The sequence below is a fragment of the Anas platyrhynchos genome, chromosome 25 (assembly GCF_047663525.1).
Source record: "Anas platyrhynchos isolate ZD024472 breed Pekin duck chromosome 25, IASCAAS_PekinDuck_T2T, whole genome shotgun sequence".
Classification (NCBI taxonomy): Eukaryota; Metazoa; Chordata; class Aves; order Anseriformes; family Anatidae; genus Anas; species Anas platyrhynchos.
This window is the reverse complement of record NC_092611.1, coordinates 6,803,879-6,825,555: the sequence shown is the minus strand read 5'-3', so window position 1 is coordinate 6,825,555 and position 21,677 is coordinate 6,803,879. Positions and strand designations below refer to the sequence as shown.

At 47.5% G+C, this 21,677-nt stretch overlaps 1 protein-coding gene across 4 annotated transcripts in view; it reads right to left on the bottom strand.

Moving 5' to 3' along the window:
* ARHGEF12 (Rho guanine nucleotide exchange factor 12) overlaps positions 1–21,677 on the bottom strand; it is a 74,339-nt gene that overhangs the window by 43,668 nt on the left and 8,994 nt on the right. For all 4 annotated transcript variants that reach the window (XM_021274916.4, XM_021274917.4, XM_072027783.1 and 1 more), the window contains exon 2: positions 313–336. In XM_021274916.4, the coding sequence (XP_021130591.3) occupies positions 313–336 (24 nt within the window). The remainder of the gene's footprint in view (positions 1–312; positions 337–21,677) is intronic.

Genomic DNA, 21,677 nt, shown 5'->3' with positions numbered 1-21,677 from the left:
AAGGCACACATTAGGTTCAGCTCTGAATTTCTTCCCAGAGCGAGGTCAAGGGGAAAAATCATCTCCCTCAGAATAGTTCCAGACTGAAAAACCTCCTCGAGTCTTAACTCCACCTCCTCTCCCACCAAACAGTAAATGTTTAGAGATGCAAAAAGACTTAGAATACCCACCCCACAGCCCCCGAAGCAAGTGTCCGCACATCATGCACCAGCACAGCATCGTTTCTCTGCCCATCTCAAGCCCCATTCCTCCTTCAAAAATGCTGTACCGTAATTTGTAATATAGATAAAAAATTAAGCTGCAGCTACTCACCTTGTAGGTTTTTTGAGAGGAAACCTGAAAAGAAGAAACAACAAGTTTAATGAACTGTCTTTGATTTTTTGGTTCTCAATATTATGCTTGATCTACAATTATTCTTAAATACAAAGTTATTTTACACCTCTGTAATGTCTTCCAAAGAGAACAACCAAGGCTTTTCTACTCTTCTGCCTCAGCAAATTATTAGTTCATTGATTCAACTAGGCAAAAAAATATCAAGATTAAGGTTTCAAACAGAACAAAGAACAGAAGCTGAATTCGTGCCGCCAAATCCCGTGTCCAGTAGGCCTTCCTCATCAGAGCGTAGCAGCTCATAGATCACCTTCCCCTCCTAACAACTAGTTCCATACAATACAAGTTACTATAACTTGATTTTTTTTTTTTCCTGGTGTCCAAGAAAGCCCAAAATCCCACTGAAAATTCTCCTGGAGCTGCGACATTCCCATTACGTCCCTCCCACGTGGGTTCTGTGGTGTCCAGGAATATCAGAGCTCACGCTGACGTCTCCTAACAAGACCTCGAACTATTTTCATGAAACTAGGAACTTGCCAAATTTGAGACAAGTACAGCAGCACAAAGTGAAGCTGAAATTCTATTAACTCTTCCAAATATTATTTCTGGGACGCACAAAGAACATAAGCAACAGGAACTCTGAGTTAAAGGCAGGCAGAAGTGTATATGCATTTTTTAATTAATAAATAACACGTATAAAACCAAGTAAGACATCAAACCAGGATTTTTTCCCCTTGAATTATCACCAAAAAAATGACAGAGCAAGGTGTACACCACCTAAATTAAGGTACCAAGCTCTGCTTTTTTAAAACAACTCTTTATTCTCAAAACTTTTCAGAAATTTAGCTGCGCCATGGCTACTTGTTAAATGTTTTTCAGGTCCTTTGGCTGGAAAGCAATACGAACATTTAGACCTGTATGAGTACTGACGAAAAAAGGATCAATCCCCTTTTGTTCTCGACGAGTACATCTACACTTGTAGCTGATAATTCCCCCCCACACACCAGTTATCCTTACTGCACTTGGGTTTTCCTGTTTACGTAGGCTTTCCAAAAAGCAACGAGGTGAGGGTCAGGAGGAGACTCAAGTAAAAACAAATCTAATACCGCAGAAGTTAACAGGGCATTAAATGCCTTTTTTTTTTTTTTTTAGCTGACCTATTTAGTAAAGAACACTATTCCTCAGCTGAAAACAAACCTGCCACCGGAGCAGGACGCTCCCAAAGGCACCACCTCCAACCGCATCCAGCTGAGCTGAGCCTTGCCCAACCAAGCTGCTCCAACGGGCAGAAGCAAAGCGCTCCCCAGGAGCACCTCCAGCATTACAACACAGATGCCTCGAGCACTGCCCACAAGCCTGCCCCGACGCACACCTCGGGTTTCAGGCTCCTTTCTCCGAGGAGGAGCACCTCCCGTCCTCCTGTCCTCGGTGCCACGCTGAGCGGCCCAGCCGGGAGCAGCACGGGCTGAGAGCTGCGAACTCCTTCCCAATTACCTGGAAAACATAACTGGATACAGCGAAGAAGCACCCAACGTAATCCCTCGCTTCCAAGAACAACTTAACTGCGGGCAGACGAAGCGCTGGCCAGCTCACGCTCGCCGAGCCCCTACGCAAGGCTCCGAGATGAGCACCCGATGACACACGAGGCAAGAGAAACTCCAATGACACCGGCAGCGGTGTGTGCCTGCTGCTGACAATAACTACATGCAGCCAGACTCCTGCCATCTCCTAGAGAGCAGCAGCAAACACAGCTGAAACGCTCCGATGGCTTCAAAACCACGGGGATGGATAGGTTGGATGATATGAGCTGTAGGAACCGATGGGTGAAGTTTCTCGGTTAAAGGAAAGGTGGACCCAGACTCCATGGAATTGCTGGTTCTTCTTCCCCCACGAAAAGCCAGGAATCGTTGTTTTCACCTCAGAAGCTGGGAAATCGACGGCTTCGGATAAGCAAGGTGCAGCGAGCTGGACTCGATGATCTTGAGGTCTCTTCCAACCCAGGCAATTCTGTGAGCGCAGCCTCTCCTCGCGCTGCTCCATCTGCAAAGCCCCAGCACCCAGCCCTGCCGTTCGTGGATCCTGGGCAGCAAAGAGCTGCTCCGTGTGGGACAAAAGCCCAAAAAGCCCAAAGCAAAGCAAAACAAAAGTCATCCCAGGCCAAGCCGGCCCGAATGCCGCACGGTGAGCAGATGCAGCAATAACCACACATCGCTTTCAAAGAGCAGAAAGGAAAACAAAGAAACCCAGGGGCAGACAAACCATCATCCCTTCAAAGGCAGGGAAAGATGGTTAAGATTATACTTTTTTTCTTTTTTTTTTTTTTTTTAATCTAATGCACTTGCTTGTGAGTCGCATAAAAATTTCCTAGCACCACTAACAAATACTTTGATGGGGGAAAACTTTTATTCCGTAGGCTTCCTTCTCAAGCACCCAGAACTCCAGGCTTAAGCTCCTACAGCAAAAGAAACCATTTCTAAAGCAAAATTAGCTCCCCGCTGCACTGTTTTGGTTGGTTCCGAGCTATTTACTATGTGTTCAAGCACCAAGTGCAGATGATGGATTTTCGAGGTCTAGGAGTTCCGATCAGCGTTTCAACTTACTGTACACAAGCTGTTGATGTTATTTATAAAGGAAACACCGAAGTTTTTTCAAGCTGTATTCTTGCCCCAGCTGAAATCCTCAGGATTTCTTCCTGTGCTTTGACGTTAAGGGGGAGCAGAGAAGTCCCTGTCCCCTGATGATCCTGCACCCAGTGTGGCTACAGAGGTGCTGGGTGAAGCTGCCAGCAAAGAAAAGGGCTGGTTGGGCTGGAGGTGAAGACCCCCAAAAAACTCCCCTCCAAGGCTTGCAACAGCTCCAGCCCACCAAGGCGTGAAGCCACAGAAATGAGAGATGGAAGAGGTGGCTGAGAGTATAAATACACCTGTAAGATCCACGCCAGCCAGGAGAAGCTCCCTTTCTCTTCCCCAAGCCCTAGCAGAACGCGACCTGACATTTCCCAGCTGAAGATGTCCCAGTCACTGCATCCCTCACACACCATGGCACGGTGCCACTGGATAAACGGAGCACAGAGCACACAACAGAGCCCCCCATGAGTTTCTTCCATGGCTCTTTGTGTCCCAGTGCCACCGACCTTCACTGGGACACCGCATTAAGCCGGGAAGTCATACCGAGCCTCCCCTCGCCGCTTTATTTCATTCAGCACCATTTATAACGTATTAAATGGATTTCACCCACTGCTGCAAACACCAGGCAGGCTGCAGGCACGGCAGGGCGCGGTTAGCAGCTGGAGCTTTAATTCCAGATCGAGCTGGCAAGTTTAGGCTCCACGATAAAACCCCGTAGACATTTTGTCTGATAAGTGATGAACATCAGCACATTTTCAAACAAGCTGTTCCACTCGCTCGACTCCCAAATACCAGGAACAATTAAAAGCCAAGTCACATTCTGTTTTTAAAATACTGGGTCAAATAATTTCGGCAATTTAAATGCATCAAATTACGAAAAGTATGGCTTGTTAGTCATGCTGCATTAGTAAAATCTATTTACCGGAAAGCCAAGTGAGAAAAAATGTACCTACAACCAGTACGACTGCGGATTAAAAGTTACACTTCCCCAAGTTAGCTCACACATGCATGCTCCACTCAGTACTGGACCACTGCCTAAGAGCTACCTTTGAGCCAAGAGCGAAAAAAGATAGTTTTAAGACCTCGTGTGTCAAAACACAGCAGAGCGAGGAAGGATTCCCAGCTCCCTGCAGCCCAAAGCATTCCATTCCAGCCCTGGAGGTTGAAAATATATCTGCCCATAAATAGCACAGCGCTCAGATAACCATGTTAGGTTTCTTGGTGTGATTTTTGTTGTTGTTTTGCCTTTTTTTTTTTTCCCCTCCCATGCTAAAACGTTGCTCGATTTCAAGTATTTGCTATCTCAAAACCTGATCAAAGAAAAAAATATTTAGATTCAGATGAGAGCCTCAACCTTGGAAATATTTACTCATGTGCCTAACTTTAGTTCCCTTTACTTCAGCAGGACTACTCACATGCCTGAAATGAAGCTTGTGTGTATTTCGGTGGAAGCCTAAATTACTACAACTTGTGCTGAGATGAGTAAGAAATGTTGTGAAACCCACACAAAAGAGAACAGCCCAAAACTGCTTGCTTGACGGAACTAATCTTTAATTAGGAGACGAACAGTTGCAATAGAAGCTCCTTCCTTGCTTTATTAGTTTCATTTAAATAAGGCGTTGCTTCGTTGCCGACCAACCCTCTGAGAGAATCCTGCATTTGGAAAAAAGAAGAAACAAAGGCACCCAACTACCCCAAACCCAAGAGAGATGAGAAATAATTACAGGTCATCCGTCTTGTCCACACACTTAGAAGAGGAAAACCAAAGGTTAAGTTTTATCCTCGTCCCGAATAAAAGCCCCAAAGCGGAGCTATTTAAAATTACATCCTACTTCAGCAGCTTTGCACCAAATGACGAGGCAATGGGAGGCCTTCTGCTGGCACCACCTCCGTGGGTGCTGGGGACAGAATCGGTCGGCTGCCCCCTCTATTTCTGGGAGGAAGAGCCGGATCCTGCTCTCCTCTTCCTCATCTGCCCCGAAGAGATCCTGCAATGGAAGGACTGAAGCCTGTTTGCTTAAACATCACCGGTTTCACAACTTGATTTTGAAAAAATAAAATAAAATCTGTATATTCATATTCCCCCGGTCTGCAGATGCACAGAGCCACCAGCCACTTGTTTGCTGGGCTTAAAAGCCCTGAGAAAGGTATTGTGGCAGAGTGCTGACACGACCCGAACAAAAGCAGTACCAATGTGACCTTCATAGAGAGCTAAAGGCAGTCTTCTGCCGCCACAAAAAGGGGTAGGCGCGCTCTGTGTAGGGCGGCGGGCGAGTAAAAGGAACTGATGAGATAGCAAATGACAGGCGGATCGAGAGAAACACAGATGCAGCAAGTGGGCCACTACTGGCAAGCAAGAAAAAACGCAGACACGAGGCTGCCAGCCCCCTGCCCTGCCCACAACATGCAGCTGCAACCACAGCAGCTCTGCTGTGGATGCCACCGATTCAACACGTTGGGTCTTTGGTGCACTACCATCTCCTCCCCATGTCAAAGGACAAAATAAGCTGAGGAAAACAGTTTTCTTCCTCAAAAAATACCCCAACCAGAGCACAATGCAAGGTGCAGGTAACAGCTGAGTGATGGAGGGCACCAAAAGGATCCCTGGGACCACCCAGAGCTGATGTAGGGATCCTCAAACCATAGCAAGTGCACAAGGAGGCGAAACCGAGCTGAGCAATAAAAGTTTGCGTGTTATTTTTGTAGGAGTCCAAGGCAACAACCCCAGCTGACGCAATGACTCATGGAAGAATCGTTCGTGGCATTATTAGCTTTAGATTACCGACGGCTTGGCCAGCAGGCTTAGTTCTGCCTTCGCAGAAGGAACCCAGGAAACATAAAGCCATGGCCCATCAACGTGCTTCTTGGTGGATCAATACAAGAGACCACTGCGGCAGCCAGAAGCGCTGAGTTAAGCATTTAGATGAGATTAAGATCAGTTCTGATAAAATTGAGGGGGGAAAAGGATGCTTTTTTTGCAAGTCTGGAAAGCCAGCAGGTTTCTGAGGGCCTAAGAAGAGAAGGTCAGGGCTCTGAAGGAGTGCTGCTGCACTGTTTTTTTGGGAAAAAAACATTAAAATGAAAGAAAACCAGAATGCAAAGGTAGGTCTTCATGAAATGTATTGCAAAAACATGGAGATGCTGCCTCCATCCAAGGAGGTCCATGGGATCTCCTGATGATGCAGGTAGTGACGTCCATCTAAATCAAAACTCTTCCCTTTTGGAAATCTGACTTTGCAGTTAGATCTATTCAGCTTTTAAAGAAGCTTCCAATAAAGTCTGTTAAACAGATAACTAAATTATAGAGTCCAAGTCTCCTGCAGCCCGTGCTAGTTCTTTCTGACAAGCCCTTCGCTGTCCCACGTCCAGGAGGGAAGGGTTTCTATTTCTCTAGGAACAGGAGCACTTGGAAGGGGCAGAAGGAAAGCATCTCCAGAGGAGTTTTATCCACAGGCCGCTCATTCAGTCCCAGCCCAAGCAAGTGCCTCAGCTATTTTCCATGACACAAGCACTTGGATTTTTCCAAGAGCTGATGTCAGGGCTTTTCATGGAGAAAGAACTGCATTTACAGGGCCGGCAAGGAAGGAGGGCTTCCCCAGCAGCTATTCTCAATGTGGCCTTTGTGCTGCTCCGCTGCCGAAGCCAGGACCCTGCGAGAACTCTCAGTCCCCTCAGAAACTCTACAAAGGGGAGGGGACGGAGACATTTTCAGCAGCCGGCACTGTTCTGCCGCTCCTGACCGACTTCCAAGGCTCAGAAGCATCAGCTTTGCATCTCGGGGCCTGAAGCTCCAGCCTTCCAACAAGGCCACCGATTGTTTCCTGCCTCCACGACCGGGTAGGAGCAGACAAACAAACCAGAGCTGGGGAGGGGGACACTGGAAAAGAGCATAAATAAACCAAGACGCTCGTGTGTCCCCCCTGCTGCCTTCAGGTGGAGCCTAGAAGCAAGAGTCGAGCAGTGGGGATGAGGTTTGCCCTCAAAACACGGTTCAGCAACTGCTGGAGAAGAGAGGTTGCCAGATTTGGGGGATTTTCTGCTGGTTTCCCAATGCGACTGGCTACGAGTTCCTAATTCAGTCGGTTTCCACCGCCGGGAAAGCCAGATTCACATCTTTGAAATGGAAATAAATAAATAAATGAATTAAACATTAAGAAAACCTTTTTTTTTTAAAAAAAAAAAAACTGTTTTTTTTAAAAAAAAAGCCCAATATTTTCTAAAAGACCTTCAGAAAACGTCATAAAAAATTAAACAAAAATCCAGTGCTCTGCAAAGAAGAACTGCCCCTGATTTCTTCACTCATTTGCTGCACGTTTTTCTCGCATTACGCATGTAGCAGCATCGACCACGTACAGTAGAAAGGTCAAGCCTTGTGATTTCAGAAGTTATGACCCACTTTTCTTGCTTATTTATTTTTAAGTAGGCGACAGAGAAAGATTCCCAGGCACAGAGAGCCCAAGCTTCCCTGAAGGAAGGGAAAGCAGCTGAAATAAGGCAAAGCAGCTGAGATAAACACAGCATGACAATATAACAGGAGCTCCAAAATTGCCTTTTTCTCCCCATTTTCATATAATCTTGGCAACCTGAGCTTCAGCTCTTTGAGGGGGGGGGGAAATAGCGCAGAACATGGGTGCTGTGATTTTTTCCCTAATTTTCTTTTCTGAAATCCATTAAAATCCATTAAAAAAACCCTTTGCCTATGGAAGAATCCCATAAAGCAAGAGGGCTTGTTGCGCAGACAGGGCGTGGCGGGCCAAATTAACCTGCCTCCGTAAACTGTAGCTAATTACGGGGAAATGAAATGTTTGCTTGGCCTGCCAGTAATTGCAATACAGAGCTGGCTCAATGGAGGCAGCCCCGCTCCCCGCCTCCCTGCAACCACTCCTCCTACACGGAGTCTGCAAAAGCTTTCTAGTTAGATGCACGGGAAAATCAAAGCAAGGCACAAAGGAAGCGGGGCGCTGCGGCAGACCATTTGATTTTCCTAAATCAACCGTAGGAACCCGAAGCCAGCGAGTGCCGTGGGATCTGCTGTCACCCGGCGCATGCAGAAGGGCTGGGAGATGGCTCCTGACGCTGCCCCAGCGCTTTTTGCATTTCATTAGGCACCCAGCCCAGCTCCTTATTGATGCCGTGCCTCGCTTGTGGTCGTTGGGAAGCAGCAACAAGGCTGCTGTGTGGAAGCAGGGCTTGAAAACAGCAAAAGACAGCAATTAGAAAGGGAGGAGGAAAAAAAAAAAAAAAAAAAAAACACAACAGCGCATGCAATACAACTGGAAATGTAGCTTTCAAAAGACCGTAACACTAAGTCCAATTATCCAGCTTTAAGTTTTGCAAATATATGTACAAGGTTCAGAGCCCCATTTGAATATTTGGCCCAGAGTTCACATTTCTGGTAAGTGAGCACAGTGCCTGGCACGGGAACGCCGCACCTCCGCTGCCTGTGGGACCCACGCGTATCCCGGGCTCTGGATACCGGTAAGAAATCGGTTCTGTTCCCCAGTAGCTGCCAAAATTCGGAATTAGAAGCTTTGGTCCTGCTGAAAGAGATCTGACATAAACATCAGGGGATGCAGGACAGGTTGAGCCCTTGCAACCCAGCTCTCAGCGTAGACTCCAAGAGGTGAGCGGACTTTTCTCCCTCTGTAGCTTTCAGAGACAAACCATCTGTCTCCATTTTTTATTTTTTTTTAAATTTATGCGTATTTAACATCACATTAAGGAATATTTACTCTCCTCCGATGTGCCTTTCACGAGCTGTTTAAAAAAAGAACCAGCAAGGTTAAGTCCTCCTGCTCCTTGGCACCGCGAGCTCCTATCTGACTCAACCCCAGCTCGCTGCAGGTTGGTCTCGATACCAATTTTACTGGAATTTGGAAACCTTAACAGCAGAACATAGATCAGCAACACCCTCACTGATGGATTTAGGTTTTGAAAAGGAATCAGGATAGTTTGTCTGCCCCACAGCACAGAAGGTCATTATGTTACCCCTATAAGAGATGTGGTCAGCATGGCGAACACCAGCTCCACGAGCACCTTGTCTTCATTTGGATTTACCTCGGATTCTCCTGGCAGCTTGTTTTAAAGGTTAACGTGCATCAACCGCTCCAGAAACCCAACGCCAACACTCCAGACCCAAGACCTGCCGGCTCATCAGGAGGAATTTATCAGCTCAGAGCTGAGCGCTCAACCACGAAGCAGTTTCAGCCCTGCCTTTGCTTCTCCCACCCAGTCGTGAACCTTTGGTCAAACTACGCCCATCCTGCATAGGATGTGCAGACAACACTCACCCTTACGACCTTTGCAAAGCTTCTAAATATTTGCCAGCTGCAATAAACTAATTTACAGCTAATACATCTTCAACTACCCAAAGGCAAAGTGCTCCCAGTGGCCTAATTTACACCGAGGAAAAATTGGATGCACGCACTACATGGCAAACGAAAGCAGTAGCAGAGAGAGGAGCAAGAAATCGTTACCACATTGTTGCTTAACCTGTGCAGAGGATTATTAGCTCGTAGCCTTTCAGCTTCTAACTTAGTTAATTCTCCTGGTTTCACTAAGGCAGATGCAAACACCGAGGGCGACCAAATCAGCGTGACATCACGAGTCTCAACTACCTGAGACCAAATTAAGCATTTGCAGCTAATTGAACATTTTGTGTTATCCGCTTCAGCACTTCCAAGGAAGGATTCTCTCTTGGTATAAACTCTGATTTTAAAATCAACCATGGAAAATTTCCCCCAACTGCATGTGCCTGTTCATCAGAATTTACAAAAAAAAGAAAGTGCGTGATGTAAAGTGAACGGCACAGACATTAGCTGAGCTATCCACTGAAGTTACAGTTACAGCTACCTTATTTGCATTGCCTAAGAAAAACAAAGCCGTGTCTGTGACACACAGAGCCATTACTTCCTCTTCCCCTGAAACGCAGGTCTCGCCCATAAAGCACAAGGCAAAGGACTGATTCGGGATACACGGAGTGAAAAGTGAAACAATTCACACCGCCACTGACAGGCAGCTTTCCTCCCCAGCATTTCATCCTCCCCTTCCAAGTCCCAGGATAAATCCAAAGAGACCAACCGTAAAGGGCTGGGGCAGCAGGATTAGGATTTCACAGTAATATCAAGCCCCGTTTCTTCTACTATAAAATGGAAGGAACAACAGAAAAAGACAGTAGTGAAGCCACGCTGCTTGTAAAATGGCTCAAGACCCTGAGAACAACATGAGTCAAACACCCGGCTATTAAAGGGTCTCCGAATGTGTTTGTGTGAGCGTTTCCCTCTTGGTTCTCTTCAAATAAAGCTATAAGAAAGGAAAAAAATCAGTCACGTAGGAAACCTACCGGCTGTCAGGAGGTGATGGCAGCGAAATCCCTCGAGACGTGGCAGCGGTGCAGAGCTCATCGGGCTATGGGACGCTTCGGGAGCGGCTGGATCAGCTCTTTCCCCACCCCCTGCCCTGCCACCAGCTCCTGCTGCCTCCTCCCCGCGGGCACCGCCAGCTCCAGCGCCGCAGGGACGGCCCCAATTGCAATACCTGCGGGTTGTCCCTCGGGATTTGTCCCTTGGGATTTGTCCCTCGGGATTTCGGGGTCACCTCTCGGTGGCCGAGCCACCCACGCACCTGCCTGCCTGGGGAATGAGCATCTCTCCACCTTACAGCTTACCCACTCCAAAAAAAACAATAAATATATATATAAATGTAGACACACTGTGTGTAACAGAAGCCCTAGCAGGGGTTAGCACATGCCAAACCCTTTTTACATCAAATCTTCGTGCCCTGCATCAGCAGCAGCTCTCGCTAGCAGCTCCGGTGGCTGTGGCTATGTTAGCGCTGTCTCGATCCTGCACCAGCAGCACTGCCCTGAGCAGCATTTTGGAGATGCTCTGCTGATGCGGGTTGCTTAATTTTTTAAACATTAGACAGTAAAATCCAAAAAAAAAGAGGAAAATTTCAGACAAAACGGGTTTCAGGGGAAAAAAAACGCACCTCAAAGATGGTTTCTTGAGCACCAGGATTTAATGTCCTCAGCTCTCAGCTCATCAAAGCACAGCCCCTGAGCCTGCTGGCGAGAAGGCTCTGGTAGCGTGCACGTAATCCAGCACGGGGAACTGGGAGGAAGGTACCGCTGCCTGCATCGACACCCAAGGCTTCTTTCCCAGCTGTCAAAACCTTTGTTCTTCAGCTGAGATGCCGAGGCAGATTTTCCCGACGATCATATTTAATTGGCAAATTTTTTACAATGGAAACACAAAAGAGTAACTAAGGTTCACAGAGCAGCCATTGAAAGAATGGAAAGAAGAAAAAAAAAAAAAAAAAAGCCCTCCAAGAGAAAAACCTACACCTTCCCACCCTCCTTTTTCCGACAGACAGTGAAAGAAAAATTCTTCCCCTCTCCTCTGCATTCAAGGCAGCTATTTTCTCATCTTTCAGCATATTCACGGAGCGCAGAAAAAAAGGAACAAAGACTCAGCTATTACCTGGTTCACCAGACACAGCTGAACAGGGAGATCCCAAAGGCCCATTCCCAGGGGGGGCACGCTGAGACCGAGCCCCTGGAGGAGCTCAACCACCCCTGCGAAGCCGATTTATTTTTTATCCAGCCTCCCTGGGAGGCATCTGCCCGGCTGACCACTCGAGGGATGGGACCAAACTCCACCTCTCCTCTTCCCACCTCCTCCGCGGAGCTGCTCCAGGCGGCACAGCCAGCAGGGAGCTGGGATTTGAACATTTTGCATTGCCAAAGGACGGAGCAACACCTACCTGCAAGGCACCTAGCTGTGTGTGGTGCCTCTGGATGCGTTCTGTGTGTGTGCCTAGGCATTTGCGTGCAAAAATATTCTGCTTTTTTTTAATTTTTTTAATCAGATCCCCAATCAAAGCAACCGCCTCGCATGAGGCATGTGAGCAAAGGGTTTGGATTCTCACAGCCAGATTTTTCCTTGGATCCTCGCAGCCGTGCCACGTTACGCCTCCTGTTTGCGGGCGTTTTCCAAACGCCCCTCTCCAGCGTGGCACCTGAGAAGCACACGGCCGCAGGAAAACAGAGCCCCGGTGTTGTTTTAGGAGAGAGGAGGGCAGGAAAAGGGGTGAGAATGAAAGCACGCCTCTTTCTGTCATCCCAGGAAGGGAACCGGGAGGTCAGAGCAGGGGGGCAGCGAGCTCGTACGGCTCCGAGGCTGCTCCAGCCCTGGGGAAGAAGGACCGGAGGGGTGAAGGGGCTGTTTTCTTTTTCTGCCCCAATAACCTAATTAAGTTTGTGAGCGCTGCTAGCGGGATAGAAATTTCTTCACGCTACACTGTCTGTTTGTGTTTGATTAATGTAAATCTTCCCAGGGCTCCAACCATGCCCCGGGCGCTGTGATGCCTGGCGCTCCGTTAGCCGCCACACGCAGAAGGACGAGAGGGGAAAAAGCACCAAAAAGCACCATTTCTATCTCAGCCTTTGCCGAAAAAACACCTAATTCAAAGGAAATATCTGGGGGAGGAGGATTTGAATTGCCACCCCTAACCTCCACGTCTTCCTCAAATCATGGGGGCTATTAAACAGATGAATCTGCATGAATCACTTTAATATATTAATAAAGAGTCACTCAGGATTGATTTTTTATATTACAGAGTGCACTCACCGTACCTCGTGTGCTGCCCAGTCCAGTGCGTGCTGGTACCAAATATAACCTCAAAGCCACAACTGCACCAAGGCTACAATTACACAGCAGACGGGAAGCCAAAGAAATCAACTCCTACCCCTATCTGCTCCACGGCTCTAAACATGCAGCAATTTCCCAGCCTGAGCTTGTATTTTCCATGCTTCCATCCTCCCTGTGGCGTGCATTGTCATTTTCTAAAGAGTCCTAAGCTGTATTTAGTTGGTTCTTACTCTGAAAGATTTGCTCAGCTCTTCATTTTCCAGGAATTTCGCGAATCAGACGAGAAAATGCCAGCTCTCAGAAAGAAAATGGTAACTGGAGGAAAGGAAAAAACAAAACCAGAGCGAGTAGCCAGCTGCTCAGCTACTCGCTGGCGAGCACCTCTTCCTTTAACACTCCTGGTATCTGACTTAAAGCACGGAAAAAAATGGCCAGTGCCTTTTTTAAGCAAACAGGGAATCACAAAGCCTTAGGAAGTGAGGGAAAAATCGTTGCAAATCCCAGGGCAGAGTTTCATCACCACTTTACTCATGCCTGAGCGAGAATCACGTGCGCAAAAAGCCACTGCTGAGACATTAAAGAGAGTACCAAAGCAGAGGGAGTTTGAAAGCTGGTTTATGTTTTAAAATGCAGGATTTCCTACCTTGTGTCCCTAATGCTCACTGGTAAACGAAGCACTGATGAAACGCCGTGAGCAGGCGGATTTACCTGATTTCAGCAAACTGCATGTTGCTTAAAACACAGCGTTCCCCCTTTTCACTGCTCAGAGCAGCTCATTCATTTGCTGTCCCCTGCAACAAGCTCTACTCCCCTCCACACAAACCCACATTTCATGGCTGCGTGCCTCAGTTTCCCTGCCATACGAGAGCAAAACACCACTGGGTTAACATCTTTAAGTTGCTTTACAATCTTAACAACAGGTATAACATTGCAGGGTAGGATTTATTACCTCCCTGCAAAACTCCGCGCTTGCTTTTTCGGATTTGGAGGTGAAGTCTTTGGTTTGCAGCCCCTCAGGTCAGTGAGTAAAGGAAAAAAAAAAGCATTTGTACCATGAAACAGTGCTAAAAGCTTCAGGAATAGGTCCTGCAGCCTTCTCTGAATCACAAGGAAGGCATAAACACTGTGAAGAGACTCAAATCTCACCGTGTCGCAAGTATCAAGTAGAGAAGGGATTTAAGCCCAGGACACAGCAGCAACATTTTTGGAAAACTATTACAGGAATGAGCTTCTAACTCCTGAGCCTCCCAGCACTTTTGTTCACTTCTTGCTCTGAGGTTTCCTTCCCACTGCAAAACCAGCGCCGAGGAGGCCGGGGGAAGCAGAGCCAGCCCAGAGCCTGCTCCTTTCCTGGAATACCCAATTTCTGGAAGAACATTGCTTCCTGAAGCACCAACCATCATCTTTTGTAGCAGATTACGTCCAGGATCAAAATCCCACAAACGTGGCACGCATCAGCACTTGAGACAAAGTTCTGGACTCGCTCACGACAGGGATGGGCAGAGGAACAACTGATTTTTCCCCGGGATTATGATCCAGCACCATCACAGAACCACACAGCCCGGTGACGCAAGACCCAACTGTTGGCTGCAGTTTTTGGCTCCGGTACACACCAAGCTTATAATTTGACTGTATTAATTTTGATTTATATTTTATCTAGAGATTTTGCGAAAAAAAAAATAAAAGGCAACACAATGCATTCCTTTCAAGTCCGACCCAACGCAGCTGCCAGGAAACAATGTAAAAACAAGAAAGGTTCAGGAATGGAAGCTTCTATCTTGCTTCCTACTCTGATTTCCCAGATTTCCTTCCCGCCCGACTCTCTCAGCCACAGGACATAAGAAGAAAACAGCTTGGAAAAAAATAAATAAATCTTTGACCAAAAAAAGCTAGGAAGACCGTCTGGCACAACCAGGTTTTTAGAAGAAATGAGAGGCAGCTAAGATACGGCTGGGACTGTAGATGGGATATCACCATTTAAATAAACACCTCCTATGAACACAGGGGAGGCGGTGAAAGAATTAGCAGATGCTCCTCATTTAGCCAACGTAACGAAACATTCAGACCGAAAATTTACTTTTAAGTGCTTCTAACACCTCACACTGGAAGTTATAAGGCTCTGCGTTTCAGGGTTAGCTTCCCGGTGTCTTCCTCCCTCTGCTGTGCCATTCTTTGTCGAGCAACTACAAATTTGGCCCCCCTGCTCTTTACTTATTACCCCCATGCACAAACCACACACCCTGCAAAGCTCTCCTTGTTGCTAAATGACAGCATCAGCAGCTCTCAGCTGGTTAGGATGGGATATGGTAAATATTTATGCGGCATTCACAGACCTTTACCCCAATAAGGAGCCAGGCATGGGAAAAGAGCAGCTTCCCAGAGCTCCCTACAGCGGAAGCAAAGTGGTCCCCGAGGGACGGGCTCCACACCCCTGCAAACAGCATCCGTGCGGCAAAAAAGAGCTCCACATCTCATCACTGCCATCACGGGAGGAGTGTGGGCCACAAAACGCGATGCCTCAACACCCCAGGGCTGAGCACCGGGGCGCCAAACCTCTCACTATTTAGGAGAAGCTCAGAGAGGATGAAGAAATCTGGTCCTGAAAAAGGATTCGGTCCAAACACCACCAGCATACCGGGCAGAGAGGCGTGCATCTCGCATCAGTGAGCCCCTAGGATTATAACACAGCACATCAACGTACAGAAAGCTCCATATGACACCTCCTTAGCCCTACAGGATCATCATGATGGGCAGCAGGGTTGTCCAGCTGCCCCGACGGGGGGTCTCAACGTGGTACAGAGCCATGCGCTGCGAGCTCAGGATGTTGATTTTTCCTATCTTTTATATAAGGCAACAAAAGATATCCCCTCATCTTAAATAAACAGGAACTTGCAAAAGCCTCGTTAGCATAGGGTTGTTTTATTTTTTTTTTTAAGAGAATAAATCTGAGAGTACAGGCAAAGATCTGCAGGAAAGCTCACCTCTTTCAGCAAGACACCGCAAGAACACGGAGCCCACTAGATCGCCCGCACCTTCTGGATGTAACTGAGAAACAGCTGTGTGTTTCCAAGCACAAAAATAGCAGGCAGCTCTTCAGCATGCAAATACCCCACCAAGAAGCTGCGGAGAGATCAGAGCCAGTGAACTTCACCGTAGTGGTGGAAAGCAAGGTGAACGTTTATTTGGTGCAAATCCACTTTATTGAGTAGCCGCACACAAGACTTCCAATTTTTGTTCTTATACAAGGGTCAGAATTATCCCTCACACACCACAACACTTCTTCCTTGTGACTTCAGGCGCTGAAACCACACCTCTTCCACGCCTGCTGCCTTATTTTCAAGTCGTGCACTCCTGAGGTTTGCTCCAGACCCATCTCGGTCTCCCACCACCCATGTCTGTGGGCTGGATGCTGACCCCTCAGCCACTTTCTGGCTTTCTTTCCAGCTGTCTCCGCCTGCTCCCAGCACCCTGGGACTAGCAGATGTACCTCCAGCATGCTTCATGGAAGGGCTTAATGCACAAATAATTTTGCAAAGATGCTGCTTCACGTAGTAGACATACCTTTCATTATTCCTGCCTTAAATTACTTCAACTTCGTTTGAGAAATAGGAAACTTGAGGTAGAGAAACAGGGAATTATTTCTGCAGGAGAAGAGCAGATAAGCAATCGCTGAAGGATGACTACTACCCAGACTCTGACCAGCCATTCCATCTTAAATCTGTAATTTTTTATTTTTATTTTTTAAAGATTAGGAAGAGATGCCTGTGTGGCAATGCAAGGAGCTGAGAACAAGCCACAGCCGCTTCGTGCATACGATGGATTGGGACAGAAAGCTGGACTGAGCACTACCAATGGACAAAAAAACTAAAAGATTTGCAGACTTCCAGGTTTCAGAGTAGTTTGACATGAGTTACCCGAAAGCTTTTAGGATCCTGGACACCAGAGGAAAATCCCTTAAGAAACTCCTTCTACTTCTAAGCACAGCAGTGGCCACAGGTTCACCACCTGCTACATGAAACTCTAACACCCACCAGGCAAAAACTCAAACCAGGCAAAATTCAAACTGAAAGCTGTCTGAAAGGAAACGAGGAGATGAAATCAAACGTAAGACAAGCTCCAGAGGAGAACTACCCAGAAAGAAACGAGCAAGGATGATTTAGGTACTGGAAAAGCAGATAAACTCAGCGGGGTGGAAAAGTACAGAAATAGGGGTGGAGGATAAAACACAACAGCTCCCAATTTATTACTCGAGACATGACCTCACGGAGGTATCGGTGCACAAATCCTCTGCCTCTGCTCCAGCTGATGACCAGCAGCAGCTATCAGCACACGTTGGGATTAGACGGGCAACCTACTTTAGAGTCGATCACTGCAAGACCGAACCACATCTGTCTGTTTTTAACGCACGGCTGCATTAACCCTCGGCAAAAAGCACTGCTAAAAAATATTATTTTTAAGAAAACGCCAAAGTTATTACAACTCTAAGCACAATTATCAAGCTTAATCATTTCTTAATAAGAGGTTTTGCTGAAGTAAAGATCTGCTAACCAAAGAAAAAGAATTACAGAAGGACCCACCATTTTCTGCTGTGACACACAACTGCTACTCCATTTCCAACAGACAGTAATTAAAGTAAGAGTTTTGGCTCAAATATGGGAACTGATTAAAAGGCAGCTGTAAAGTCTGCTCAATCTGTGATGAAAATAAAAAAAATACCTATCTGCAAAAGCAAAAAGCAAAAGACCCTTTATGAACACGAACCCTAATTCGTTCAATCTCTCATTGTCCGGGCTGACTTCTGGCATAGGAAAATGGGATATATGGAGCTTCATTTAAAGGTCACACTGTTTCCTTCCTTAATTTTTTACCATGAGCAATTTTAGAAGCCATTAAACATTTTGAAACAGCCCGTATAAAAACAAATTTTTGCTTATCCTGCCTTTGAAGTAAGTTCAACTGATTTCAGTCAGCCTGCAATAGCGGGGGGGAAAAACAGCTCCAAAACGCAAAATTTATGCCAGTCACTAAATTCAAATGTGAATCAATGCCAAAGCAGCATACTAAATCAAAGAGGGAGACAAGCAGTTATTGTATAGCTCACATTTTCAAAAGGGAGGAAAATGAGAACAGGGACGCCCCATTTTCTGAGACAAAGTCTACTTCATTCACAGCAGGCTGCTGAACATAGTTGCTAAAATTGTGTTACAATCTAAAGAGATAAAAAGCAAGACCAATAACACGGTTTTAGAATTGATAACACCTTGTTAGGGAATGCTCTAGAGCAGGAAGTTTTCAGTAATAAATACTTTGAGGCCTAATAAATTCTACCAACTGCTCACAACGTACCGAGAACCGGGAAAAGAAAAAAAAGAGCTTGACTCATTCTTTCCCAGGAACTGTGCAGATCCTTCTCAAATCACTGCAGATTTCAGCTCTCCCCAGCTTCATACTACAACAAAGACCCAAAATGTCAGGATATGAATCACAATTTCAATCCCACAAGTGACAGTCAGCACTGCTTTATCACTCCTGTGTTCCCCATTTGTAGCCTCATGTTTCCAAATGCTGAAAGGAGGACGAAAACCAAGCAGAAGGCAGTACCTGTATTCACAGCCCCAGACTCTGAAAACGCAGAGATCCATTTCCTCAAGGCACTACCACCTCCGTTCATCCTCCCACTGCTTCAGCACGACAAGGGAAGCACAAGCACTGATGCTGCGAGCTTGCGGTATTTCCAGACATCGTCTGGGAGCCAAATCCCGGTTTGCTTTAGCTTCCCCAGAACTAATTTTATTTTAGAGTCCGTCCTATTGACAATTTCTCCTTTGCCCTGAAGCCAATGCATAATGAGCAGTCTTTTCCAGGGCCCTCCATCTCCCCGTTGGAGCAGAGCATCGTGCCTGCAGCGCGCCACCGGAGCCACGCGAGGGGTCAGGAAGAAACTGAAGGTTTGGGATCTCTCAACGAAAGTTTTACCACTGTAATTACAAGAGTTTTCTTTTCCAATCCCAAACCCAGAGCGCTCACGGAGCTCGTTACACCGGTGTAATTATGACGGTGTGTTTCCTCGACGAGGCAGGGCTACACCTTGATGGGGCCTGGGAGGTGATTCACCCGAATTCCTTCGTCCTTGCTCACCAGCTGGGCACCGCTGCCGCCAGGCAGGAGGCTTCCTGCTTTGACCTCTGCAGCGAGAGCAGCTCTGCAGCCCAGCAAATCCGAACACAACAACGGCAGCTATTTCTCTGAGAGCATTTCATCAAATATACTCAATTAGCACTTCCCTTTCAGCAGGGAACACACGCACCTTGCCTACAGAAACCTGAAAGCACTCGCCCATCCTAGCAGCTACGGCTGAAAGCCATCCATGCTTGCAAGAAACCTACAGCTCCCTCAGTGTTGGATCAAAGCATGCCCTAAATGCCAATACACAGCCCTCCCTCTCCGATTCCCACTATTACTGAACACGTTGGCTACCCATCAGTGGTTGTTCGCGCTCAAACACCCTCGGTGGATGAAACAAAACGTTGTGCAGCACCACAGCAGGCAGCTGCGATGATTCAGGATCCCACGTGTGCAAGGAAGCAGAGAACGTGAAAATGAAGCATGGGGAACATCAGCACCCAGGGCATCGCATCGGGAAGGAAAAGATTTTCTATGCATTTACGCCCCACCTGCAGTAAAGCGATTTCTCCAAGGCGTTTTCTGCCCGGGGTTCCAAAAGGGAATATCTGCAATCAGACCCCGCGCGGCACGGAGAGCACGAGGATGTCACCAGAGGTGCTTTATCTAAAGCAAACATCTCCACGTGATGGAAAAGAGGGAGAGGAGGGGGAGAGCAGAGGAGGGGCGCAGCCTTACAAGACGAAATTCATTTGCTGCTGGGCGTTATCACGCGACCGAATTGGGTTGGCTGCCACTGAGAAACAGATCCTGGGGCTGCAGCGACGGCCCAAGCGCTCCTCGGTGCCAAGGGGCTGCCCCCAGATGGGTTATTCCTGCCAGACTCATGCAGACTGACAGCTAAACCCAGCGTGGCCACAGCTGGAGAGGTGATGGAGACAAAGGGAGGATGCGGTGCTCACGGATCCCGCAGGCAGATCTTCAGATCCCGCAGGAAACGAGCTTTCCATATGGAGTTCCTGATCCTTCAGTAGACTTCTCAGCTAATCAGTGGGTTTTAAATTTACTGCCACGGCGAACTGATCCAAACGTGACTTGGAGATGAAGAGATTTCATGGAGGGATTTAAATAAACAAGGTCCCTGAGGAGGGCCCTCCTTGTGTGCAGTGTCCAGAGCCCCTCTGTGCCTGTCCTCGCAGCTAATTACAAATCTTTCCACCCCCCTCTTTCTTTAAAGTTCGTTATTTGTATGCTCTTTGTTATTTTTTCCTCTTTATCTAGTTGCTGAAAATGATCTTTTGGGGCCAATTTTGGTTTTGATTTAAAAGAAATTTCATTGAGAGGGAGAAAGGAAGGCAGAGGGAGAGCCCTAAATCCCTACACCCTAGCGTAACACTCATTTTGCGGACAATATATTCCGACTTCCCAACAAAACTACAGGAACCGGCACATTTGGAGGCGTTAAACTCGCACAATTGCTGAAGTCACTTGCTGTTCCACCTGATGGAAACCCGTTCGTACTCCGGGAGCACCTCACGGATCCGGAGGAGCCATTTTCCCGTCGGCCAGCAGCAGCAGCTGGAGCAGGAATTCCAGCACGCCGAGCCAGCGCGATGTTCCCGTCCTTGCAGGAAGCAGGCAGCCTCGCTGCTCAAAAAAAAAAAAGAAAGGAGGGGGAAAGGGGCAGGTCCTTTCCATCTGGCTGAACTCCAGCCAAAAAGCATTTAGGCTTGCAGACAGCCCCAAACTCAAACCTGTCGCAAGGCTGCTTCCTCTCAGGAACAGGGACAGGAGTTATTTTCCTGGCCCGAGCCCGCCGTGCTGATGCCCTGGCCACAGAGAGGGAGGCAGAAGCGCAGGTGAACAGGTGCAGAGACCAAAAAACCACCGTTAACGTCTCCCCGACGACTGCAAACCCTGATAATAAGCCTGCTAAAAGGAAAAGGGAGAGGAGGTCAAGGTTTGCTATGCAATACATACAGCTGAAGCTGCACTGGGTAACATCCAAAGTAAACACCGCTCCGGAGTTTAAAGCTATCACCAACATTCCTCCATCTTTCCACGCTGGAAGAACAGAGAAGCATGCCTGCTCTTTTTTTTTCCCCTTTTTCTTTTTTTTTTTTTAAAGTATTCCAGGCTTTTCTTCTCATAGCAACGTCCGTAATGCAAGCGGGCTGAATGTTGCAGAGAACTTCACAGAGCACAAAACTTGGGATTTCTCCGGAGTATCTGAAGGCTGCTTTGTACTTCCCAGCTGCGGAGAGAGGATCGTTGCACCCACACACCACGGCACCTGCCACTGCAGCGACTCGACCAGACACCAAGCAAACCTCTCTCCGAGCCCGTGTCCATCCCCAAGCTATCACGAGGCACTTTCCAGAGTCTCAAAGGGAGAAAAGAAACCCATGACAAAGGTGTCCGTGGTAGCAGCACCCTGCAGACTTTGGCACGGCCTCGACAGAACCGAGGGAAACACCACGCGTGCGGATGGCTTTCTCTGCAGCATCCCCGTTCCACCTCCATCAGCCAAAACGATCGAGCTCGTCGGTTTGCTAAGATCCGATCTGCACCCACACGAACCACTTCCGCTGCCGAAACCACAGGGACTACACAGGGCAAACCACAACCTATCATTTTGTGTCTCTCAACATACAGCAGGAACAAATTGCCAGCTTGCGAGATCTCCGAGCTGTCTAAGAACTCTTCTCCTTGACACAGGTATTGCTGGCGAGCCGTCGCTCCCTCTCACCCCATCATTTCGGGAGTTCACATCGTACAAATTCATCCTCTCCTCTCTTTTACAGCACCCCCTGACTACTTTTCCCAAAGTTGTTATGATGCTGCCCGAGACAGGTCAGATGGCTACATGCTCTGGAGCAGCAGGGAAAAAAAACACACTTTTAAGATCCGAGAACAGCGACTTGCTTTTGGCTGAAGTCATCATCTC